Genomic DNA, 27733 nt, shown 5'->3' with positions numbered 1-27733 from the left:
CATAACAATATTCATACGCGAAGCTAGTACCCTTTCCTGCATTAATTACTGAAAAATCAAAAACAAAACAGAAAGCCTACATTTTCATTTGTGTATTGTCCAAAAGGGTTAGTTAGATAATGATTTTGCTGCTAACATTAATCCACGATTATTCTGTTCGAGAGTTACTTGCCTAGAACCTTAATTACACGGTGACCTCTTTCCGGATACTGCGTGTCGGAGACGCTTTCAGGTTGAATATTAACCGCTACGTGTAAATGTATTGCTCCAACGGCTAACTTTTGACAATAAACAAATGCCGAAACATGTTAGCAGTACTTGGACTAATGAGATTGTCTTAGAATGACTTGAAATAAACTGAATGCGTGACTGTGAATGTACGACAGGGGCTTTGGCAACCAGAATGTTCCACCTTCATTCTGTGTATTTTTTCTTAAGATGTAGTTTGTATGTTTTTGATAAAGCCCTAATTTTAACTCAGTGTCGCAGTTGAGCGAGTAAACATGAAACGTTTGAATGGCAATTCGTCACTTATATTCACAAATCAATTAAATTGTTCCAAATTAATAAGTTTTAGAAAGGCGTCAAATTATGTTTGCAGATGAATTCGTATTATTTTTGCAACCAATAATGGAAAGCAACGAATACAAGACTTGGTTACCATGGAATACGCTCCAGTAACTATGAAATACGCAGCGTATTCACCTACTCGGTTAACAGAGCCAAAGAAGCAGGCCATGGGACAAACTCAGACACTTAATTGACTGCATTCTTGACACTATGGCATCATAACGTGAAGAGACCGGCAAAAGTCTAGCTGAGACCTCAGACCAAACAGTGACATTTTAACTTAGTGAGGTCACGGAGTTGTTTTCTTGATGGCTCGGTGATCAATATTCTTCAGCAAATATGTTGAAACCCAACGGTGTGTGACATTCTAGAGGCTCTAGATTAACATGAACTAAAAACTAAAATCACGCTTTTTATTACCATAGACTCTCCTGACTGCTCAGGGGAGTCACACACACACACACACACACACACACACACACACACACACACACACACACACACACACACACACACACACACACACACACACACAAACAACATCTCGCAAAACACACACCAGATGCTGACTAAAAAAGTGGCTATGTCTTCCCTGGCGTTTGAAGAAGTACTCATTGTTTACATAGCTCTCTTGTCCTGGTCCTCGTGCGATTGTACTCCGAAACAACCCGTTAGCTTTCGAGCAGCAGCATCGACACCCCTACTATGCTGTGGTCCGACTAGTATACACTGGTGGGTGGGAAGAGCACACAGTTTGTGGTAATTCACAAGAACAAATATTACAAGAGCGCGACCCCAAAAAAATCACACGGACTTGCTGATCAAGAGGAAACTGAGGGTTTTAAATACACAACGCTTCAGTTCAAACGCACGGTGGTTATGCTGCATTCAGAGCATACGCATTATACGACACTCGTTCCAACTTGATTCACCGTGGCTTGCTTTTGTCAGAAGTGGATCGATCACGGCGTGCAGTCTGGCTGAAAGCTCGCTGCATTTTGTGGGGTCGCAAAACGGGAGGTTATGGTTGCCGGGACATTATCACGGCCAGTAGTCTGATATCAAATGCAAATTAGTTCCTTGTCACGTGCATTACGTGCATTAACCTTTCGTTAGGGATTAAATTTTAGGGATTAAATTTAGTAGTTGTAAAATGGCAAAAGACATCGAGGAAAACTGGAAATTCAAAATGGAGAGTCTTGATGCCATGATTAAACAGTGGAGTAAAAGAGATCTCAGTATACAGGGAAAAATAACAGTTATTAAAACGTTTATGACTTCCCCATTTGTGTACATTATGCAGTCTGTTGGTCTTCCAAAGCAAGTTCTCACACAGCTAAACACGAAACTATACAAATTTGTATGGCAAAAACAATATAGTAATAAAAAAGCTTTTGAAAAGATAAAAAGGAAAATTATGGAGTCTGAATATGAGCATGGTGGATTGAAAATGATCAATATGTTTGATATACAGAAAGTGTTTTATTTAAATTGGATTGGACGGTTGCATGAAGCAGGTCGAGAAAATTGGAGTGCAATCCCAAAATGGCACATTCAACAATTAACAGATTTTAATCACTTGGCAAAAATTAATTGCACACAAAAGGAATTACAAGGAATCGAAAAAGTTCAAAATGATTTTTGGAAAGAGGTATTTTTGACATATCTTGATAATAAAAATAAAGTAGGTTTAGAGGAAGTTGACAGAAATGATGTTGGTAATCAACTGTTATTTAATAATAGACTGATTCAGTTTAAAGGTAAAGTGTTGGATTTTGTAAAATGGCGCCAGAAAGGTTTTAATGTTATAAATGATTTGTTGAATGTTGAAAGAAATCAGTTTCTGTTATGTGAAGATGTTCAGATCACTGTGCAGCAAAACCCTGCAATAACCTTTTTTTAATACAACGCTGTGATGAAGGCAATTCCAAAACAATGGAAAGATTGGATTGTAGACAACCCAGCACATATAGTTAATGTAGATATAATTGATGATGAATTGAATGTGTTTAAAAGCAAACCCAAGTTAATTAAGTTATATTTAAAGAAAAAACGGAATTATAGCATTGAAAAATCTCATGCAATCGATTTTTGGAAAAGAAAACTAGATTTTGTTTTTGTCGAACAGACGTGGTTGTTGCCACGACAGGTGACAAAAGAAGTGCGCCTGCGTGTGTTGCAATGGAAAATTTGTCACAATTTATATCCCACCAATATTTTATTACATAAAATGAAAGTAAGTCAAACAAAAAACTGTAACGAGTGCCCACATATTTTGGATGTCATGGAACACTTTTTCTATGAGTGTCCCCGAATTAGAAGGTTTTGGACTTATATTGAAAAAATGTTGAACAGTCTGACAGGTCGGGCTTTCTTATTGTCTATTACAGATGTATTATTCGGAATCGAAAAATGTCAGGAATCAGCGTTAATTAACCATGTTTTATTGATAGCAAAAATGTGCATTAGCAAAGTTAAGAAAACTAAATCGCCTATTCCATTGGAAATTGTATTTCAACAAGAACTTGCGCTACGAAAGGTGTATCCCCATTGTCCTTAGCTAGATTGCTGTTGAATTAAAAAGTAATTTAATGGAAATGTAACCTGTAATGCAAAAGAAAACAAAATTAAAATTTCATTGAAGAAAAAAAAAAAAAAACCAATGAAGAAGGATATGCTCACCGCCCAAAAAGAAAGAAAAAAAAAGAAAGAAAAAAGAAAAAAAAGACGAAAGAGGCAAAAAAGATGGGTTGAAGCAACCTTGCATGCAACTGAGGTCAAAAAAAAAAACAGAAAAAAAACAAAAAAAAAACAAACCTTTCGTTATGCTGCATATAGTGCTGAACAGCACAGAATAGTTAGGTAAGAGAGAGGCAGACAGTATGACTAAATTCAGACAAATAGAGAGAGAGACAGAGCGAGCGAGACACACACCCAGGCAGAGTGAGAGAGAGAGAGAGAGAGAGAGAGAGATACATTGAGAGCTCGAGAGAGAGACAGAGAATCAAGCAGAGACAGATAGAGAGACAGGACGACATAGAGAGATAGACAGAGAGACAGACAGCCAGACAGAGATGGACAGGGATACAGGGAGAGAGAGAGAGAGAGACAGAGACAGACAGACAGACAGACAGACAGAGACAGAGAGACAGACAGAGACACACAGAGGAAGAGAGACACCCCCCCCACACACACACACACAACAGATACTAGTAAGTAAACAAAACACATACTTTAAAAGAAGATAGAAAAGTAAAATCCCAAGATCTAACAATTGATTGCACTAGTTCAAGATGAGAGGCGTGTGTGTACAGGTACGAAGTTGGAGGTCTGGCAGACGGGTTTTAACTGAATCAAAACGTTGGCTAGAGTCTAGTCATGTTGGACTGTCGCCAATATTGGACAAGGTACAGGCTATATGAACGCTGTAATGATCAGAGTGGAATAAGACACCGCTACACACCCACACACACACAAACACACACACACACACACACACACACACACCACACACACACACACACACACACACACACACACACACACACACACACACACACACACACACACATACGCAAAGGCAGATCGAATTGACAGTTATGATCCGCGTTGGTACATGCCAGGCTAAACATACAAAGGACTGACTGTATCACGAAGGCCGCTATTCTCCCCGCTCACCCCTCTTTGAATTGAAGTTTGTTTTGACGCTGGTATTCTGTGGTGTGTCCAAGAGCGCCATGACGACTCCTAAGTTGAAAAGGAAGTGCACAATAACACTGTGCTAATGCAAGTTATAGGCAGAGAGAGGAACGCACACGATACATTTCTAGTGTCAGGGTGTTCCTTCGTTCTGGTCGGAGGCGTACGCAATGTGTACAGGACAAGGCATTCAGTCCGTGACAGCATAGCTGACCGAACGCGGAAACAGCATTGGCAGCATCAGGATAATATGAAGTCGAAGAGGAGACGCAAGCTGCGGTGATTGTCATCGTTGTCGGTTGTCAACATCCGAAACTCCATTCACAATCAACACAGTCAGGTAAGGCAGGACTGCTGAACATGTACATGCTGCAGTAAATCTTTCTCCTGGTCTCTCTCTTCAAGTCTTTCAACAAATTAATGGTCACACTAATACAGATCTCGCTTACTCTTTCTGTGTCTTTCTCCCTGTCAACCCCCTCTCTCTCTCATTCTCTCTCTGTGTCTGAGTCTCTCTTTCTCTTTCCCTCTCTCTCTCTCTCTCTCTCTCTCTCATTCTCTCTCAATCTCTCTCCATTGCTGTCTTTCTCTTTCCATCTCTCTCTGTGTCTCACTCTCTCACTTTCCTCATGCAGTCCACTGCATTATGATTGTACCTCACGCTGCACATGTACGTCTCTGTGCAGCGTCTTTACCTGAGGCACATCCCTTTCTTCTGGCATATTCTGTTGGCGTTGTTGTTGTGCTCAAACAATAACATTGATTAAGTCCTACAAACCAAAGGTTGGTCAACACATAGATACAGAATACCCCTACCCCTAATTAAAAGAGAGAAAAAAATATACGTTATGACTTATACACGTGCACATTTTGTTCATACGAACCTAAGGGTACATGCCTTCTCGTTCAAACGAACGTGTTCATCCCAAGATGTCCAAGTTAAATAGCATGCAAAAGGAGCGTGTTTCTGTTTCTACATCGGGGACTTGTACCATCAGACAGGATGTATCATGTGCAAAAAAGTAATTTGAATTTTGTGTTTTAATTTGAGTAATTTTTGACGAAATTATCAGTGTGTGTGTGAGTGTGAGTGTGTATGTGTGTGTGTGTGTGTGTGTGTGTGTGTGTGAGTGTGCATGAAGGTGTGTGTGTGCGCAGAGCAATTTCAGGGAAACTTCAAAAAAAAATGTTTTTTAAATGTTACATACATTATGCATGTTTTTAGATGATAATCCCACATTTGTTTTAATTTCCGATTCATTTATTTGATGACGTCACATCTGGCTTCGAGAAAAGTAATGCGGCACTGTTATGACCTTATTTAGATTGAACTGTTCGTCAAACTTGCTTTTGCTCATTCCGGACTAAGGATTTCATGTCAGCCTGTCTCCGTCTTCGGTTTTCGGCGAGCCAAGCCTAAACGGTTTTATGGATGAATGCTTCAGGGTTTTCAACGGTTTTTGGCTCACGTAAGTGTAGCCTATCGTCGCTGTCGTGCGCTAACCGTGTAACTGACAAAATATGATTTTATTTTTTTTCATCTCAAGCCCTAATCACAGACTTCACACATGTCTTCTATAAATATATTGTGTCTGCGACCAATGGAAATGCTCTAATTTGTCACATGTTGTAAACGCTAACCGTGTATGTGCATGAGAGACGCGAGCAGGCGGGACGGAGTACACTGTTAGGGGACGGAGTGCACGGTTAGGCTCTCTCTCTCTTGACATATTATGTACCACTTACACGGTTAGCTCTCTCTCTCTCTCTCTTGACTCTAACCGTGTAACTTCAGTCAGATTTTCTGTCGTCAAGCGTGTAACTGAAATAATACGAACATTTTAGATATTTTGCATTTTTTTTTATTATATCACATGTTTACACATAGGTAAAGCATAAGAAACAAGTTCATGTCAAATGTGGGATGACGTTGCAGCCGTCGACAACGCGTTTTTTGAGGCTCCTGTAAAATCACTGATTCTGCAGTTGCACGGTTCGGGCGACGCTATGCGATCGTAACTGTGTCTGTCTGTGCGTGCGTGCGTGCGTGCGTGTGTGCGTGTGCATGTCTGTGGTAGAAACTTTAACATTTGAAGACGTCACATTATGGCGTAAGAGGGTTAGACGTCACGCGAAGGAATTACTGAAAGTCTCGGTCATTGTTATTTTGAGCGGGCCGAGACTAATTGGCAGTCGTGTCCCTGTAAGTAGGCTACATGCAGACAGACAGATCTAGATCTAGTGTATCGCTTTCTTGCACAGTGTCACCTATGCTTACTGTGTGTGCGTGTGTATGTGTGACGGAGTGATTGAGTTTGTGTTTCTGTTTTTCGATTTCTTGCGTGAGCCTTGAAGGCTTCGCCTCTTGTTTTTTTAAGTTTCATACAGACATAATATTATTGCGTTTGTTTGATTTTTGATTGATACATTATTTGTACAGATTGACAGAAATGTCGCTAACGCAATAAACTCACCAAACAACTGTCAGTCTAAACAGTAACAAGTCAGACTCTTGATTTTTAAAGAAAATTGTCATTCACAAATATTTCATTTTTAGAACATGTTAAAACCAGGACAGGTCTGTGATAGTTTACATAATGGGTGACGCAGGAAGGAGTGGCTCTGTTACACCAGTCAGTAAAGCTCGAGTTGACGTGGACTGAATTTTGACTGAGTAGACATGACGAGAACACAATCTGACGACACACAAGCTGTCTCGCTTCAGAGTGGGAATTCTGTAAAAGCCAATACCGACTTTCAATAGTTGATTGTATTGAGCTGAAAGGCCCGGGCAAAAGGGGTTGAACACTAACTTCTTTTCCACAAACTGAATTAATTAATTCGTCATGTCAAATGTTTGTTGTTATACACATAAGTTGGTTCCTGGTCTAGTCATAATGGACTTTACCCAGTTTGCAACAACGCACCACCAGCAGAATTATACAAACCTCACAATGGTTTGCCTTATTTCTCAAGTTGTTTAAGAAAAGTATCAATCCGCAAGTTTGACTGGACCGCTGACTTTTGATTCTATTCTCTAAACCCGATCGAAGGACACAAGCTCAAATGACATAATATTGCATCACGAAGCTCCTGGGCACTTTCATTTAAGGCACTTGCACCAATCAGATGTTTGCTCATCCATAAATGTGATTGATCAGTCAGTAATTTTGACGACAGATATATTGGGACACTTATAAGATTAGAGAGAGAGAGACCGAGAGAGAGAGAGGGAGAGAGAGAGACAGAGACAGAGAGAGAGACAGATCTTTCTTTCTTTATTTGGTGTTTAACGTCGTTTTCAACCACGAAGGTTATATCGCGACGAGTTTCACAGATCACAAAAGGTGATTATGTACGGTTAGTTACTGCTAACTAACTAACCACACCACGATCCACTCTCGCAGTCATACAAATAGATGGAATCAACAAAAGTATAAGTTTCAGACGCCTGTTTATATACTATCTCGCCACCTCCCTCGAGACTTCACTCCAAAAGATGTTTTACGTTCAAAACGTAAAAATAGGTCAGTTAAAGTTTAGAAAATGATAACACGCTGATCCCGTGTATAGATAGGAAAGTTAGCCGATTATGCAAAAGCGCTGGTTAAATGCAGGTGTTACACACCCCACGTTGTCACCACTCAATTATAATCACAAATGACTTGGTGGTAAGAAGGGCGCAATGACATGGCACACTTAGCTTTTTGCCACTGAGTGGGCGACCCGTGAATAGTCTATCTCCACAACTGCTTCGTTGAATGAAGTGCCGGCTGGCGTAGAAACGAAGCAGGGAATAGTGGAGATATCAGGCGCCTCATTCAGTCGCTGAAGGTCCTCCCCGTAGTTACTATAAATGGTTAGAAATGTAGAATAATGGGACAACAACAGTGACAGCAATCCACCAGAACACCAGGTTACAGCATATAGAAGTCCCGGCTACCGCATACCCGCAACACTGCAGACATATGTAGATAGGGAAGAAGATAGGTAGGAAGCCTGCAACAAAAAGCATTGGTGCACTAAACATGCCACGCTACCCTTCACACTCCACCTTTAAACATGTCACCTTTACATATTTCATCAAGCACGTGTCCTGCACAAACGAACTTTTAAAACAACAAATATATTTTCCTTCCTTCTCTCCATATCTGCAAAAAAACAAATACAGATTATTATTTTAGCGTCCCGAAGAGCAAATTATGCGCTAACCTGAAAAGAACAACAGAGAGAATTTCATTCCACAAACACAGACTCGTAAAAGGCGTCAAATAACGATGTATTACCTCAACAGCCTAATGTAAGTAGCTCTCCTTCAAGCGAGCCTGCTTCCTTTGTATGGCTTTCGTCCGTCGACGAATTTTCTGACACACCTCCCTTGCGCTGAATTCCTTTATGCGTTGGAAAATTCCCCCGCTCAGCCAAGAGTCACACCTGACGACCTTGTTGTCAAAATAACATGAAGACGGCGAAAAGTGGTCCCTTCTTGTTCGTTCCCAAAAAGCCCTACTGTACTTGCAGAACGGCACGTTGTCATGAAATGGTCTATCACCAACGTGTTGTAAACCAACAAACTTCTGGGAACAAAAAACCTGTCCTTCTCTCTCTGGCCGCTCAAAATGTTGAAGTGCACATTTTCATGTCCTCACAAAACCAACCTTGAAAATATCACGTGACTCCGCGTGTCACTTATTCAGTTCAGTCACAGCCGATTTTGCCCAGACAGCAAAATCACCCACGTGGAACCCCTGCAAAACGAAATCCCCGTGCTGCGCTATGCTTTATCAGCGGTTTCACACCGTCACCCCGACTCAAGCACAGGCGCTTTCCATCACAATTGGAGATAGGCACCCGACAGAGTGTTCCTTCCTCCGTCCATGTCACTACATCGTGACATATAGGTTCGCATATGGTATCGCACACTGAATGACAATATTGCGCGTTATCGCTTGCGATCCTGGTTTTTTTTTATGAACGTTATTTTGAGTACCTGCTTCCTCGTGAAGGCGCACACAACTGCACTGGGGGAAAGAATCAATGGCAAAACAAAAGTCATTCATCGAAAACTGTTTTTCTGTCAAGAGCTGCAACTGACGCGTCAAGAAATCCAACTTTTTCTCCTTGTCTGTCAGCTGAACAGTCTGAAGACGGACCTTGTAGAAGTGCCACCATCTTTTTCAGCACCTGGTCCGGGGGGGATGTCATAGTTGACTGAGACGCGCATAGCTTCATGGAACTGGGAATAGGAGCTGAGACCATTGTTTGGATTCAGGATCTTGCCCAGTGGCACACTGATACCATTTTTGAAAGCACTGAGAGTCAAAGGAGAGCACAGAGTCGCAATGTTGTCAACAATGACGGAAATATGAGATTCATGAAAGTTTTCTGACATGAAAACACAAACAAACCCGTCACTTGATCTTGAAATTATCACATTCTTGTGCTGTTTCTGCAAGTCTTTCTCGGGATTGAATGAGGCCAGTGAAGAGATGGTATCCCTTTGAAGAAAGTGCCTGAATTGTTTGTCTTCATCTTTTGCCGGACGAGGTGAATGGTTGGGCGTGGGCAGGCACGATGTCGGCACATCAACAACACAAGGAGGGATCGCAGGCCGTGTGGCACCTATAGGCAATGCTACCATAGGAGGATTGAGTCCCCAATGTTTTTCACAGATGAAGAACTTCGCTGGATCCACTGCAAAGTTAGTGTTCACGTAGAGGGAGCACAACCAGCCACTTCTGTCTCTCAGACACGTCTCTTGGCAGTCTAAACACACGGCACTTATTCTTCTCGTTGTAAGTTCCTTCGCAGTTCACTACACCACACTTATTTGGCATTTTGAAGGCATAGAAACAGCAAAACACTTAGTAAACAATAACTTTCAACTCAGAATCGCCGCCATCATAGTAGACCAATGTACTCATGTCCGGTTCTAGCCTTGTGACAAACAAAATAGTGCATAATTTGCACCACCTCAACTGAATTTAAAATGTTCGCAAGGGAAGAATCTAATATATAAATGCTCCCAGTGTGATATCTATATACAACAATCTTCGATGTGACTAAAGTGTATACTTGCAAAAAACCCATTATAGTACATTGAAAAAAGTTCTTCCAAACTAGTACTCCCACTCCGAATTGGGGCTAACAATAGAACAAGAGGCCTGAGGAGGCTGAGGAAAACTGGCCTTCGCTAGCGAAGTCAGGAATCACGCTGTGTACGTCCTTTTGGTTTAAACAATGTTTATTCATATTTACTCCCATCTCCCCCCTTTCCCCGTCGCGATATAACCTTGAATGGTTGAAAACGACGTTAAACACCAAATAAAGAAAGAAAGAATTCATATTTACATATTCAGAAAATGTACATCAACATGAAGTGAAAACAACAACAAGCCTACGGCTTATGGTGGTGTCTTCAAACAAATGTACATGAAGAACATGGCAGACAGTCAAACCCTTACACAGTAAGCAAAATCAATCCGTAAATTTTACACATTTTGCACGTCCTTTTAGTAGTAGTCCTTGGTGTGGTCCTACATGCAGGTCATCCCACTTCCGTTTCGTGTAATGCTTTGTTTGTTTGTTTGGTTGTTTGTTTGCTTAGCGCCCAGCCGACCACGAAGGGCCATATCAGGGCGGTCGTATAAAGCGCACTTATTCTTAAAACATCCGTACTTAAAGTAGGCTTCGCTTTGGAGAAAATGTTTGTTGCTATTATTATGATGTGTTTTTTGACCATTTCTTCACTTAAAGTTATCAAACATTACAAAGCGCATCCAAGGGCGATAATTATCTTCTGCCATAGCCTAATCGAATGATAATTATTGTTGATTTAAAATCAAACACTCTTGGTTTATACGAATACGTATTTGACCAAATTCCCACTCGAACCTGACATATACATGCAGTATCTCCAACATTATTGGGGAGTGTCTAACTAAATGTTCCTACCATAAAAAGTCAGGGAAAATTAAAAATTAATGGAAAAGTTATTACGTGACCTATCTGAAAAATGTATTTTTGAAATACCTCCTCTCTGGTTTAGAGCCCCTTCCCCCAATGCTAACATTTTCTTTCCCTTGAATCTCTATAGCAGTATTTTTTGCTTTCATATCTGTTTTATCTCTCCTCTAAATCAAACTGAACTGCTAAATAATGGGAATATTTTCGCTTGTTCCAATCCGAACGGGTGTTTTTAATAGCCATTATTCCTAGAACCATGAAATGTTTCTTGCACAAGAAAAAATGGTAAGCTACAAAATACAACCGATACAAAGTTAAATTGCACATTTTCATTGTTTAACTTTAGTTAGTAAACTCATACATTATAAACGGGGCGGGATGAGTTGGGTGTTTGAATTGTTGTGCATGATATCCATTCCGTGGAGAGAAAAAAACACATATAGTCGAATTGCAACGCATTTATTGATATCTAAACAACATTCTACCAAAAGCGCCACAGGCATTGTTATGAAGATTAAGGTCTGTTTTTGTGTATGGTCTTATGATGTATTTGTCTACAGACTTCAAAGAACCCTAAATAGATGTACTATGTACACAAGAACACTCTGTGACAAATGGATTTGTACATAATTTAGTGTTAGATGGTTTAAACAAATGTGTACAGATTGGCTAGCCATACTTTTAGTTTCACGACTTGACCGCGTGGTAGGAATGTCACATGTTGAGATAGTTGGCTGACTCTTGTGACCTGTATTGTCATTGGCTGCTACGGGCCAATCAGAGATGACTAAAATATGATAACCTTGAAGCGGCCATGTTTGATAGCCGGCAGAACATCTGAAAGCGCTCTCGGGAGAGGGTGTGTTCACTCTACGCTGTTGTCAGATGTTGCTCAAGGAGCAGTGAGTCGACTGTTTAGTGGCTACTGTGCATGAATCTGGTATGATTCAAATGCTGTGAGAATACAGGTATTTATTGAATTGTATTTTTGTTCAGTAACCTTAACTTGTGAAATGACTGTGAGAGTCATGTTGTGAAATGGGTGGAAAGCGTGCCGTGAGCTGTGTCAGCCATTTTGAATAGAGTGTGGTATGTTCTGTGGTAATGAAGTTACTTGTAAATGAGCTGGTGTAAATAATAGTTGGCGGATAATTGAATAATACTGAGAAAGAATGGAAGTATTATTGTGTGGAGAAGTTTATCTTAGAATTGAAACTTACGGTAGCATAAACTTTCTATACAGCTTTCCGGTGGGAGCAAGGACGCGCTCGACCGAGGGGTAGAGGGATGAGAAGAGGAGCGTCCCCTCCTTGCGGCCAGGACCAGTAGTGTCGGCGCAGGAGTGTAACGCAGCGCTGGAGAACTTGCAGCTGGTGTGTACCCCATATTATGTTGTGATATGGTGCAAGTGTCGGACCCGCTGATTCGTGAGTAAACATAAATTGTAACGCAGCGCTGGAGAACTTGCAGCTGGTGTGTACCCCATATTATGTATGATATGGTGCAAGTGTCGGACCCGCTGATTCGTGAGTAAACATACATGTGCGACCTGGAAGAGTGTGCGCACCCACAGAACTTTGTATGTGAAATAGGATTGTGAGAATCCAGAATAAACTTGTAACCACTGTATTGTGAGTTGGCAAGTGAAGATAACCAGCTAAGTGGTGTAGTAACGGATTGGATGAATCCAGAATAGATGTACGGCCACTGAAATGTGAGCCGACATGTGAATTATTCTAGTATGTGTGATTCTTGAACGGAGAATCAGCAAGGACGACATCATCGAGGGAGAGACTTTCCTTTCATCTTACTCGAGATAATAATGTTATATTGGATGAAAGAGTCTTTGAGTGGATGAGATATTATATTGATATTTTGTTGTGATTGTTGGTTAATGTGTGATCACTTGAATACAAGTATGAGGACAAAGGGCAGGAATTGTGTTTAGTCTTTGTGCTTTGTTCGAGTGTTGTGTGTGTGTGTGTAAGAGAGAAGTTGTGAACAGAAATAACACACGCATTTTTCTGATAGGGTAGTTACGACACACATACATACATTTACACACAAATACCAGCTGTAACACACTCTTTGTAATGGTCAGGCGTCGGTCCTCGTTAATAATCTGGAAGTTTCATCACGAGCCACTTCCATAAATGCATGATGATGATGATGATGATGATGATGATGATGATGATGATGATGTTGATGATGATGATGATGATGATGACACGAAATCCACCCTTTATGATGGACAAAGCATTTTTACAAAAGCAGGGACCTCAATGGCGACGGCGCAGAGCAGCAGCGATCAGCAAGAAGAGGATGAACTGTTCAACCTTGGGGAGGACAGGACACCTAGTTGTGTACAATTTCCAGCCCACAGAAGTTCATCACATCTAATAGTGAGACAAACCATCCTTGATAATGACGCACACAATCACGGTGATGAACTGGCTGTACAGCGAGGCTCTGGACTCGGACAATATGTGCACGGTGATGAACTGGCTGTACAGCGAGGCTCTGGACTCGGACAATATGTGCAAGGTCAGTATGCATGGTTGTCATGAAGATTTGGTCTTTCGTTAACTGGACATGGGTGCAGTGTAAGAAGTGTTCATGTGACGCCTTTCTGACACAAACCAGATCTTCCTTACATGCTGTACATGGCGTGTTCAGTAAGAATGGCCATGATACTGGGAGGCTTCTATGTTCACCAGTCCATTTCTGGGCAGTTGTAGACATTAGCACGGCTCCTTGCAGTGGCATTTTTTTCTGTCAGAACAAATACACATAATTGGTTATTATTTTCTAATCGTCTCTTCAGCTGATACTGCTATCCGAGACCGAGGCGACGCCCGTGTGTTTCCTTTCTGAGTTGACATGGCAAGCTCCATGCTAAAATATTTTATATTCAGGTCTATCACTCTAATAAAAGAAGCGTAGCGCCAAAAGTAAGTGTTCATTTTCTTATGTCACAGATAAATGTTCTACTAGCTGGGTTTGTGACAGGACTAGAAAAGGGGTATGCAATACAAAGACTCCAGAAGGTGGCGTTCACACGAACAAAACAAATAACACCAATTTTCTAGTTTTGCATTGTTTATATATATATTAATTCATACGTCCATCACATGGATACTCATTCATACATAATTATGGGCAATAATAATATCTCAGGGTTTCTTCCTTGCGCTGCGGCCTTGGGTCCAGTTTGCTCGCCAGCGATTCTTATCAAGTATGGGGTGATGTAAAGGAAGGGAAATATGGGGTACAGGGATACAGGTTACCGGTTTCGTAGAGGTCTGGGTTCATTCTGGTTGGAGGGTTCTCCATCCAGGTTCCTCTGTACATCGGTATCATCTCGCCACGGCGCATATCACCCGTATCTGGGATCTCGCACGGGGAACTCTTTTCTGTGCTTCACAGATAAAAGGGTGATTCTTCAGCACGGTAAATACACAGGCTAACTTTCTACCTCGTGTATTGCTTGTCTATATCCAGAGCAAGCCTAGTCCTCTCCTTACGACTACTACCGGCTATTTCACTATAACCACGTCTAGTCTGGCTATTCTTTAGCAGCACGACTTCTCCTATCGTCTGCAGCTCGAAGAATGCTCTCTCAGCTAGGCTCGCTCACGTCACATGACTTTTCCCGCCAAGCCGGTGATTCGCCTGCTATCCATCCGCGCGTGACATGCGACAATATAGTCCGTAACCTGTTTACATTTAGTCAAATTTTGACTAAATGTTTTAACATTGAGGGGGAATCGAGACGAGGGTCGAGGTGTATGTGTGTCTGTGTATGTGTGTGCGTGTGTGTGTGTGTGTGTGTGTGTGTGTGTGTGTGTGTGTGTGTGTCTGTCTGTCTGTCCTTGCGTGTGTGTGTGTAGAGCGATTCAGTCTAAACTACTGGACCGATCTTTATGAAATTTAACATGAGAGTTTCTGGGTATGATATCCCCAGACGTTTTTTTCAATTTTTTGATAAATGTCTTTGATGACGTCATATCCGACTTTTCGTGAAAGTTGAGGCGGCACTGTCACGCTCTCATTTTTCAACCAAATTGGTTGAACATGTTGGTCAAGTAGTCTTCGACGAAGCCCAGACTTCGGTATTGCATTTTAGCGTGGTGGCTTACAAATTAATTAATGACTTTGGTCATTACAAATCTGAAAATTGTAAAAAAAATAATATATATAAAACGATCCAAATTTACGTTTATCTTATTCTCCATCATTTTCTGATTCCAAAAACATATAAATATGTTATATTTGGATGAAAAACAAGCTCTGAAAATTAAATATGTAAAAATTATTATCAAAATTAAATTTTCGAAATCAATTTAAAAACACTTTCATCTTATTCCTTGTCGGTTCCTGATTCCAAAAACATATAGATATGATATGTTTGGATTAAAAACACGCTCAGAAAGTTAAAACGAAGAGAGGTACAGAAAAGCGTGCTATCCTTCTCAGCGCAACTACTACCCCGCTCTTCTTGTCAATTTCATTGCCTTTGCCATGAGCGGTGGACTGACGATGCTACGAGTATACGGTCTTGCTGAAAAATTGCATTGCGTTCAGTTTCATTCTGTGAGTTCGACAGCTACTTGACTAAATGTTGTATTTTCGCCTTACGCGACTTGTTACAGATTCCTGACAACCCCCTACCGGGGTAAGAAAACGGCCGAGTTTTCTCACTTGTCGGCAGTTAAGACTAAAAGAGGATCAACAGCCAGAACCATTTCCAAGTTCACGTCACACTCAAGCACTTAACATAACACTTCAATCATTTATCTCAATGCTGTCTGTCTGTCTGTCTGTTTGTCTATCTGTCTGTCTGTCTTCCCGTCCGTCCGTCCGTCCGTCCGTCCGTCCGTGTGTGTGTGTGTGTGTGTTTGAGAGTGTGTATGCATGTGTGTGTGTGTGTGTGTGTGTGTGTGTGTGTGTGTGTGTGTTTGTGTATGTCTTTGTGTGTGTGTGTTCTATGCGAGGTCATTTCCATTTCCATACTGACTGGTAATGGCTTAAAGCATATGGTTTTAGTATTTATGATTCTAAATGAAACACATTTCCCTGTTCATTTCAGCCAACATAACTGCTCCAGTCAACTTTGGCGATCAGAAGATCCGCAACAAGACGACGGTCTACAAGCAGCGGGTTGGCGATGTCGGACAGCAAGAGGTGCACCACGTAGAGAGACAAGCGATCGCCCATGTTGAGAGACAAGAGATTCACAACGTTACTTACGTCACTCACTCTAGTGCTGATCATGCTGACAATGCTAACGGTTGGTATAACCCTATTTCTGCATACTTATTTTGAACAAGTACTGAAATCCACATTTGCATGTTTTAGTTGTCCGTTAATAAGATGTTCACAAAGATTAAGACAAGAGTACAGAAGAAACGCAGGATACAATATAAACAAAAATCCCAAGCAAACCATGCAACAACGACAATAAAAAGAACAATAATACCAACGACAACTACAGCATATGGGAATACGGTAGTCCGTTGATAAGCAAACATTGGGTTAAATATCGATTTTAAGCACATTTGCTTTGTCATTTTATTTGACGCAATTGTTTTTTCAATGTGGAATTTGATAGTTAAAACATAGGTACCAGTTGCACGGATGATAGCTGTGCGCAGTCTACTGGTATGTTTACCGAAGAAAGATACTAATTCATGAGTCTAGGCTATTTTCACATTTAGTCAGTTTGCACTAAATGTTTTAACATAGACGGAGAATCGAAACATGGGTGTGATGTGTGTGTGTGTGTGTGTGTGTGTGTGTGTGTGTGTGTGTGTGTGTGTGTGTGTGTGTGTGTGTGTGTGTGTGTGTGGAGCAATTAAGAGAAAACTACTTGACCGATCTTTATGAAACATTACATGTTAGTTCGTGAGAATGATACCCCCAGACATGTTTGTATGTTTGTGATAAATAATAATAATAATTCCATTTCACGTAGTTTAGCCGAAACTACAGGAAATGTGAGAGAGCGCATGTCCGGAAGAGCCATATCCGTATTTCCAGCGCCATTAGCGCAAGTCTGAAACCGATGCTCCGCTTTTTTCGGTTGTTTATCGTGATTCATCTTGGTTTACGATCGAATTTTTCGGTCTCAAAGTACATCTTTCGATTCCGCGAACCTTGCTGCGTTGTTCTTTCAAAGAATTTGGAATGGAGAGCGAAGAAAACTTGCTCAAATCCGATTCCGAGGGTGAAGACTCTTCCCCTCCATGCTCACAGAGACCCCAGAAAAACATGGTTGAAATCACAAAAGTGAAACAAAAAGAAAAACCTCGACCCGAGGTAGTACAATTACCGACAAAGGATTGGGATGACATGAAAAAGCAGAATGAACGAATCCTGCGTGCACTAAAGAAATGGGATGCAGAAGAAGGGGAAATTGTGGAAGACGAAGATTCAGAATGTGTTCAACTTCGGAGTAGTTCCCCTTTGAAGAAGAAAAGACGCAGAGAAGAAGACAGTACCGTATCTTTTTTGATGGACAATTCTGATGAAGATTTGGACTACCAAATTGAAAATCTTACTCGTGTGAGCTCTTGTGGCGATCAGACAGAGAATCGCAGTGATGAAAATGCTGAAAGTGACACACTGACAGGGATTCAGCAAGATTATGAGGCTGATGAGGAGCTTGGCGATGATATTTCGGAACAGCTAGCCAAAATAGTCAACATGATGGCAAAAGGCAAAATGAACGAAGCAAAAATGAAAGACAAGATTTCGGAACACAAGCGCCCGAAAAACGTCGAACTAAAAGTTCCTCGAGTGAACCATGAAGTGTCAATGGACCATAACCAGAAAAGTGCTTTACTTTTGATTGTTTCGGCACAGAGAGTGCAGACAATTCATTTATTGAAACTATCATGTGTTCAGTTTTTAAATCAGGGATCATGCAAGATTCATGTAGTTGATAAACTCAAGCATAGTAGACCTGGTTATCACCAAGCGCCAATACATCTCCAAAAGTATGCGGAGGAAAAACAACTGTGTGTTGTAAGCTGTTTAAAAGAATACATTGCAAGGACTGCAGTGGTGCGTGGAGACTGTGACAAACTTATTTTGTGTTATGGACGGCCACATGGGCCAGCATCGAAGGATTCGATAGCTCGTTGGATGAAAGAGGTTTTGGGGTCAGCTGGTGTCCAAGGGTTCACTGCTCATAGCTTTAGAAGTGCTTCCTCATCAGCTATGTTAAAAACTGGTGTATGTATTGATGACATATTAAAATCAGCAGGCTGGTCGAATGCTAAAACTTTCCAGCGATTTTACAATCGACCATTAGTCGATGATTCGCAAAGAGCAGAAAGCCAAAAAGTTCAGAGTACCATGTGGAAATTCATGGGCAGGTCAAGTTGTAAGAACTACAAGTAGGCACTTCACTGAAGAAGACAATGGTAGACTGCTAGGAAAGCAGTAAGACTATTATTTTCACTGTGGCGAAAGTCTTCATAACTGAAACAATGCATAGATAATGCACTGTAACATGTTTTTGAATAATCAAAGATGCATAGATAATGCACTTAAAACCCAGGCATAGATAATGCACTGGAAAATGTTGAAAATAAAAAAGGCATAATGCACTAAAAACAAAGTTGATGGTGTGGTCTTAGGGATTTTGATGTGAAAGTGAGAAAATGAGGTATGACTGTGAGAAACGTTTGAAAAAACATACTTTGAAGTCTCACATTTCCTGTAGTTTCGGCTAAACTACGTGAAATGGAATTAGTAACTTAAACGAGTACTGACCTTGGGAAGACGAAGTTTGAGTGGAATTCCATGAATGTAGTTTACCGGAACGGAAGGATATGTGCCCTTCCCTAGCCTGAGTTACCCGCCCAATATATGAAAATGTTTTTCCAAACTTGTTAATTTTCAGATCATCAGTTGTTTATTCTTTTTTACAACAAACTAGATGATCTGTGCGTTAAAATATGGCTCTTCCGGACATGCGCTCTCTCACATATCCTTCCGTTCCGGTAAACTACATTCATGGAATTCCACTCAAACTTCGTCTTCCCAAGGTCAGTACTCGTTTAAGTTACTAATTGTCAGTAAGTACTGGTGTCACATGACTGATATGAACCAGTTGATTGGCTAATGGCGATGCGCTAAAACTGTTAGCGCACTCTTGGAGTGCGCTAACTTTTCCACAGAGCGTATTCTTACGCCCTTTACCTAAGCAAGACTGTGCTCTCATCCTCAGAATTAATTACTGACATGTAGCTTATATTCTCCACAATACCAAATGACCATAAATTCCCTGCTTCTCAATTAAAGCAGAAGTGGTTTTTTTCTGACAGATTGCATGTGCCTGTGCCACAGTGCGGCTGCCACTGATCTAAAAAAAAAGCCGCTGTGTTTCATCTAATTCTCGCCGACTTGCATAGATTCTTCTCATCGTGTTAGTGGCATGTAGCTTATCATCCACATTACCAAATGATGAGTTAATATAAAATTCCCACCCGCTAGCAGAAAACACAAGTGTTATTCCGATAACGTACCAGCTAGACCAGTTTGGAAGACTGACTCGATCGTCTCTGTCATACGTTGCTGCACTGACAACACTGAAATACGACTGCATCTGTTCAGTAAATGAATGGTTTCCGAATTATTATTTCAAGGCAAGAACAATCGTAATCGAAAACGTGTAGGGTTCAGAACGTTCTTACCATTATAAGACTCATTACCAGCGTGCCTCGTGCGTGCAGACTCAGTCAGTGCAGACTGCATGCAGTGGTTTGATTGCCCTAGCAGACGACATAAACCCCGCTCAGCAAATTAACATGTTGGGCAAATGTGAACGAAAAAACGATGGGGATATAATACGTGTAGGGTTCAGAGCATTCTTACCGTTTATATTTAGTATCAGACTCCCCGATGAGTGAAGATACAACACGAGAAATATGCCACATTTGTTTTGAAAATGTGCGAACCGTCGAGTCCCGCGGCTTCGAGTCAATTCAAGGGGAGTCACTCCGCACAGTCAATCCGTCGAAGCTCGACTGGAGGTTTCGAATCGCAAATAATGAAGAGCACAGCCCTTTCTCCGAGTTCAAATGAGGTCTCTCTGAAAGATCATCACTGTTCAGATTAACGCTACACTGGAATTTACCAACAGAAATTAAAATGCGTGTGACGAAAGCACGACACACTTGAGACACCCCACACAAAAGTAGATCTTTACTGTACACGACCTGACCACATAGTTATGCCTATTCAAATGCGCGTTGCAAAATGTGCGCTTGGAATCTTCTTTTTTCTATGGCGGTACTGACAATATCGTTATTGAAACAATCCCAGTGCACTAAGGGATTTATAGAGCAAATCTCGAAAATAATTATTGAACTCAGCGCTATGCGCTTCGTTCAATAATGAATTTTCTCGATTTGCTCTATAAATCCCTTAGTGCACTGGGATGTCTCAATAACTTAAATAATAATAATAATAATAATAATAATAATAATAATAATAATAATAATAATAACGATTACTTATATAGCGCGTAAACCTCGTGGTGACAAGCCCAGAGCGCTTTACACTTACATAATCATAATACAAACAAGGAAAGAGAACTAAATCCGAATAAATTCAAACATGGTCACACACACCCACACACGCACGCACACACACACGCACACACACACACACACACACACGCGCGCGCACACACACACACACACACAATCTTTCTTTCGTCATAAATGATTGTGATGACGTCTTATCCAGCGTTTTGTGATTGTTGAGGCGGCACTGTCACGCTCTCGTTGTTTCAACCAAATTGGTTAAAATTATGGTCAAGCAATCTTTGACGAAGTGCGGACTATATGATTGTATTGCAGCCCGGAAGCTTACAAATATATTGACAAGTTAGTTCATTAAATTTGTCATTACAATCAAATTTTTGCAAACAGATTTTAAAATGATTGCATCGTATTCTTCATAAGTACTGAATCTAAAAAGATACAGATATGTCATATTATGTTTACTCTAAAAATGTGATCGCAATTAACCAAAATAGGTCAATTAGGTACTATGAATAAAATGTTAGTAATTGATCCGAAATGAGTTCATCTTATTTTTTTATCATTTCCTGATTCCAAAAACATATAGATATGTTATGTTTGGATTAAAAAAAAACGCTCAGAAAGTGGAAAACAGAGAAAAGCGCACTTGCTTGCAAAGCACTTTACTCTACTGCGTAATACTGGATTGCCACTGTCTGCACAGGCTTTTCTGTGAAGCACTTGGAGCTACTCCGCTATACTGGCTTGTCACTTTCCGCACGCTTGTTTTGTGCACAAGTAGGGCGGGTTTTTTGGTGCATTCCCATTGGGACAAAGTTATAACTGTTTAGTGAAAAGGGAAACTTAGTCTGTTAATTTTATTCTATGAGTTCGACTGATTGACTAAATGTAGTAATTACGCTTCACGCGACTTGTTTACATTTAGTTTTAACGAAACGTATTCCAGTAGAATGGTAGTAGATCTTTACAAGAGTTATTGTGTATATTTGGCACACTCTTAAATGGTGTTTTGTTTTACACCACTGCTCACCAAAAGTTCAGAAATGTTTTCTCGGCTTGCAATCTGCGGCCCTTGTTTGTGTCCTGGTTCACCACATTAAACTGAAACATGTACACACACAAAATAGCACAATGCTTCCACAGGCCCACACAATCCATGTGCAGATACATTCAGTTACATGTAGGATTATACACCACATGGTTTGTCTTTACAGAAAACGAATGCTGGTCCCAGTTCAATGCGGAAGAGCTACCCAGAATACAGGAAGTCAACCCAGGAGACGTCAGCAGGGCTGTTGAACTGTTGGACCAGAACCGTCGTGTTGCGCTCTGTGGACCTCCGGGGTCCGGTAAGTCTTCTCTGGGCCACGCTATTCTCACACACTACCACCACAGAGGATTCAACGCCTACTTGGTCAGTAAGTTGTGCTGTCAGTGTCAGCAGTCGTTCTGCAAGAAGAAGCAGTCGGTAATTTTGTTGGACGGTGGACTTGGCGTGGTTCGTTTAGACAATGACCAGTACTATTGGTGCCAGGACCTCATCACTAACACACAGTGTCTGTTTGTGATCACTGTTTATCCCCATCTGCTGCGAGACATGGCTGTGCTGAAGACTAGGCGGCCTTTGCTGCCGTCATCCTTGATAATTGACATGAAGCCACGCCCACATGACCGAAACAATCTCTTCACACCTTCTGTCAGTGACTACCTGCAATTGTTCCGACACATGCTTCATGATCCTAACTTTGGACGTCCCATGGCGGCCCTATTAGCGCTGAGCATGCTGGGAAGTTACAGCCTTGAGTCGGATCCTCCCGAGCTGACGTCAGACCTGCAGCGTCTTGGATTGCACGGGGTGGATCACTACCACCTGAAGCAGCTGGCCTACAACTTCAGGGGCTCCATCCTGCCCGAGACAGGTCCTGGTTTTGCCAGTCGCCTTGTGTACGACGCTGCTGGGCTGGCTCTGGGCAGTCTGCACTCCAGGTCTGTCTTGCTGAAGGTGTGTGACGTCACCTTCCTCGTGCAGCACGTGATGACGTCACGTGAATCACACGACTGTGTTATGCTGATTGGCCGAGATCGCAGTTTTTTGATGCAAAGAATGCATGACTTGATCGTGGATGGACAGATGGCAGCTTTGTGTCAGCATCCCTCTCTTTTATGTCCCGAGTTTTTAAAAGACTTTGAGGATTTCTTGACCAGTCACAAAAACTACATGCAACAAGTGGTCAGCGCAGTGGATAGAGAGCACGGTCTGCCGTTACTGTACTGGTCAGTGTGGAGTCCTTCACCCCACCTCACACTCTGGTGTCTCACGGTCACGTTGCAACAGGTCAGGGAAAGCCAAGTCCTACCATTGCATTTTGTCTCTGCGGTGGTCGCTGTTTGGTTTACAGAAACAAATATCGACACGAGATTGAAAGCAAAACAACTTATAATGAAGTTAAAGACCCTCGAAAAAATAGTTACAGTATTGGAGTTACCATTTCCCAGCATACTCTTGACTCAAGGAAAAAACGCGAAGGTTTCTGGTGTAAAGACACGTCTCCAAACATATGATATGTGTTACATTGACTACGCCTCCCTGCCCATCCCAGCCACACTGCTGTCAGTGACCGTTACAGAGGACGCGGTCAGCGTGGAGCTGCCCAGCCAACACTGGTACCTGGCGCTGAGACTGCTGGCTGACAGGGAGGTGGACGAGACAGACCGTGACGGCAACACGCTGCTTCACATCGCTGCTGACAAGGGAAACCTGGAGGCCATCTCACTGGCAGTGAAGAGCGGAGCTTCCTTGACAAAGACAAACAACAAGGGCAGGACACCCTACCAGCTGGCACAGCGACGGAGAAAGAAGTCTAACAAAGCGACAGACAGAGGCAACGTGGTACACAGTCTTTTCCCTGCAATACGTGGCGGTAACGACGTGACCGTGAAGACACTCCTGTGTTACGGAAGCAGTGTTCACGACAAGTACGCTGAAGGAAGAACAGGTCTTTTAGTAGCGTGTAAAGCGGGACAGGGAAACATCGCGGATCTGCTGATTAACCTTGGTGCTGATGTCAATGTCAGCGTAACTTCACGGTGGTGGGGTCCTCATACACCGTTGTTCTTTGCTTGTGATACGGGTCTTATACGTACAGTTGAGCTGCTCTTGAAACACAACGCCGTCATCGATGAAATAGCTAGGTGGAACCAGACAGCCCTTCACTGGGCGTGTCAGTGTAAGTCCCCCACAGCCAGCGCCGACATCACCCGTCTCCTGCTGGACGCTGGGGCTGATGTCAATGCACAGGATATGTGGGGCATGACACCGCTACACTTCGCGGCATGTAGGGGCAATACAGAAACTCTGAGACGGTTGATTCATCATGAAGCTGACCTGAATGCAACAGACGATGAGGGCAGAACGCCCTTACGCTGCGCATACACGGCAAGCAAACCTGGTATCATCACCCAGCTGGTAGAAGCAGGAGCGGAGATAGGCCGTGTTCACCAGGCAGTGGTGCGTGGTGATGTTGACGCCTTGGTGACTCTCCTCCAACAGGGAGCTGACGTGAACCAGCACGACACCAGTATGGGCTGTAGTCCGCTGCACACTGCCTGTCTCTTGGGGCGCACTGACATCGTTACCTGGCTGACTCAACACGGTGCGAAGGTGAATGCTGTTGATGTCAGGAAGAAAACACCTCTACACATTGCCTGTCAGACAGGTGTTGCTGACATCGTTACCTGGCTGACTCAACACGGTGCGAAGGTGAATGCTGTGAATGACTTGAAGAGAACACCTCTACACTGTGCCTGTGCTGCTGTCCAACCACATGTAGCTCGACAACTCATTGACGAAGGAGCCGAAGTGAATGCAAGGGACAAGTCTCAGTCAACACCACTTCACGGAGCTGCTGATAAGGGAAACATTGAGATAGTTGTCTGTCTGTTAGAACATGGTGCTCAGGTTGATGCAACTGCTAATTATAACAAAACACCGCTGCACACAGCCAGTAGGAATGGTCACACTGAGACAGCGCAGTGTCTACTGCAGCATGGAGCCAAAGTGAACGCTGTATCGAATTGGTATGGCACACCGCTACACATAGCCTCTGAGAAAGCTCACACTGAGACAGCTCAGTGTCTCCTGCAGCATAAAGCCGACGTGAACGCTGTATCAGAGAGGTATGGCACACCGCTACACAGAGCCTGTGAGAATGGTCACACTGAGACAGCTCAGTATCTCCTGCAGCATGGAGCCAACGTGAACGCTGTATCAGAGTGGAATGAGACACCGCTACACACAGCATGTGAGAATGGTCACACTCAGACAGCTCAGTATCTCCTGCAGCATGGAGCCAACGTGAACGCTGTATCAGAGAGGGATGGCACACCGCTTGACGTGGCTAGAAAGAACCCACATCACTGTGACGACTTGGTGACGCTGCTTGTCCAACACGGTGCTGTCAGCAGCAGACATCAGGTCACAAGGACAAAACGAATTGGCCGACATATGTCTGCTTTGTTTGGTTTCCGTTGACTGGATGACATTTGTTATTTTCTTTTACTGCGTTCAGGGATCAGGTTAGGTTCTAGGTGCTAGGTCCCGCCTTCTCCCGTGCCCTATCCCACCATGTGTTGGAGTCTCCATCCATTAAATCACTAATAGTCCCCCCTTCCCCCGTGCCCTATCCCACCATGTGTTGGAGTCTCCATCCATTAAATCACAAATAGTCCCCCCTTCCCCGTGCCCTATCCCACCATGTGTTGGAGTCTCCGTCCATTAAATCACTAATAGTCCCCCCTTCCCCCGTGCCCTATCCCACCATGTGTTGGAGTCTCCATCCATTACATCACTAATAGTCCCCCCTTCCCCCGTGCCCTATCCCACCATGTGTTGGAGTCTCCATCCATTAAATCACTAATAGTCCCCCCTTCCCCCGTGCCCTATCCCACCATGTGTTGGAGTCTCCATCCATTAAATCACAAATAGTCCCCCCTTCTCCCGTGCCCTATCCCACCATGTGTTGGAGTCTCCATCCATTAAATCACTAATAGTCCCCCCTCCCCCCGTGCCCTATCCCACCATGTGTTGGAGTCTCCATCCATTACATCACTAATAGTCCCCCATTCCCCCGTGCTCTATCCCACCATGTGTTGGAGTCTCCATCCATTAAATCACTAATAGTCCCCCCTTCCCCCGTGCCCTATCCCACCATGTCTTGGAGTCTCCATCCATTAAATCACTAATAGTCCCCCCTTCCCCCGTGCCCTATCCCACCACGTGTTGGAGTCTCCATCCATTAAATCACTAATAGTCCCCCCTTCCCCCGTGCCCTATCCCACCATGTCTTGGAGTCTCCATCCATTAAATCACTAATAGTCCCCCCTTCCCCCGTGCTCTATCCCACCATGTGTTGGAGTCTCCATCCATTAAATCACTAATAGTCCCCCCTTCCCCCGTGCCCTATCCCACCATGTGTTGGAGTCTCCATCCATTAAATCACTAATAGTCCCCCCCTTCCCCCGTGCCCTATCCCACCATGTGTTGGAGTCTCAATCCATTAAATCACTAATAGTCCCCCCTTCCCCCGTGCCCTATCCCACCATGTGTTGGAGTCTCCATCCATTAAATCACAAATAGTCCCCCCTTCCCCCGTGCTCTATCCCACCATGTGTTGGAGTCTCCATCCATTAAATCACTAATAGTCCCCCCTTCCCCCGTGCCCTATCCCACCATGTGTTGGAGTCTCCATCCATTAAATCACAAATAGTCCCCCCTTCCCCCGTGCCCTATCCCACCATGTGTGGAGTATCCATCCATTACATCACTAATAGTCCCCCCTTCCCCCGTGCCCTATCCCACCATGTGTTGGAGTCTCCATCCATTAAATCACTAATAGTCCCCCCTTCCCCCGTGCCCTATCCCATCATGTGTTGGAGTCTCCATCCATTAAATCACAAATAGTCCCCCCTTCCCCCGTGCTCTATCCCACCATGTGTTGGAGTCTCCATCCATTAAATCACTAATAGTCCCCCCTTCCCCCGTGCCCTATCCCACCATGTGTTGGAGTCTCCATCCATTAAATCACTAATAGTCCCCCCTTCACCCGTGCCCTATCCCCCCATGTGTTGGAGTCTCCATCCATTAAATCACAAATAGTCCCCCCTTCCCCCGTGCCCTATCCCCCCATGTGTTGGAGTCTCCATCCATTAAATCACTAATAGTCCCCCCTTTCCCCGTGCCCTATTCCACCATGTGTTGGAGTCTCCATCCATTAAATCACTAATAGTCCCCCCTTCCCCCGTGCCCTATCCCCCCATGTGTTGGAGTCTCCATCCATTAAATCACTAATAGTCCCCCCTTCCCCCGTGCCCTATCCCACCATGTCTTGGAGTCTCCATCCATTAAATCACCAATAGTCCCCCCTTCCCCCGTGCCCTATCCCACCGTGTGTTGGAGTCTCCATCCATTAAATCACAAATAGTCCCCCCTTCCCCCGTGCCCTATCCCACCATGTGTTGGCGTCTCCATCCATTAAATCACTAATAGTCCCCCCTTCCCTCGTGCCCTATCCCACCATGTGTTGGAGTCTCCATCCATTAAATCACTAATAGTCCCCCCTTCCCCCGTGCCCTATCCCACCATGTGTTGGAGTCTCCATCCATTAAATCACAAATATTCCCCCCTTCCCCCGTGCCCTATCCCACCATGTGTTGGCGTCTCCATCCATTAAATCACAAATAGTCCCCCCTTCCCCCGTGCCCTATCCCACCATGTGTTGGAGTCTCCATCCATTAAATCACTAATAGTCCCCCCTTCCCTCGTGCCCTATCCCACCATGTGTTGGAGTCTCCATCCATTAAATCACTAATAGTCCCCCCTTCCCCCGTGCCCTATCCCACCATGTGTTGGAGTCTCCATCCATTAAATCACAAATAGTCCCCCT

General features: G+C 43.1%; 1 protein-coding gene across 1 annotated transcript; it reads left to right on the top strand.

Moving 5' to 3' along the window:
* The first annotated feature begins 4055 nt into the window (after nucleotides 1-4055).
* On the top strand, nucleotides 4056-25323 carry LOC138948223 (uncharacterized). Its single transcript, XM_070319729.1, has 4 exons — nucleotides 4056-4609; nucleotides 13507-13779; nucleotides 16325-16525; nucleotides 22007-25323. Exons 2-4 carry the CDS (start codon nucleotides 13518-13520, stop codon nucleotides 25321-25323), a joined length of 3780 nt encoding a protein of 1259 aa, XP_070175830.1. The 5' UTR covers nucleotides 4056-4609; nucleotides 13507-13517.
* Nucleotides 25324-27733: the final 2410 nt, after the last annotated feature.

This window comes from Littorina saxatilis, linkage group LG15, assembly GCF_037325665.1.
Source record: "Littorina saxatilis isolate snail1 linkage group LG15, US_GU_Lsax_2.0, whole genome shotgun sequence".
NCBI classification, from domain to species: domain Eukaryota; kingdom Metazoa; phylum Mollusca; class Gastropoda; order Littorinimorpha; family Littorinidae; genus Littorina; species Littorina saxatilis.
Note: the sequence above shows the minus strand (reverse complement) of the source record. Positions and strands in the feature narration are given on the sequence as shown.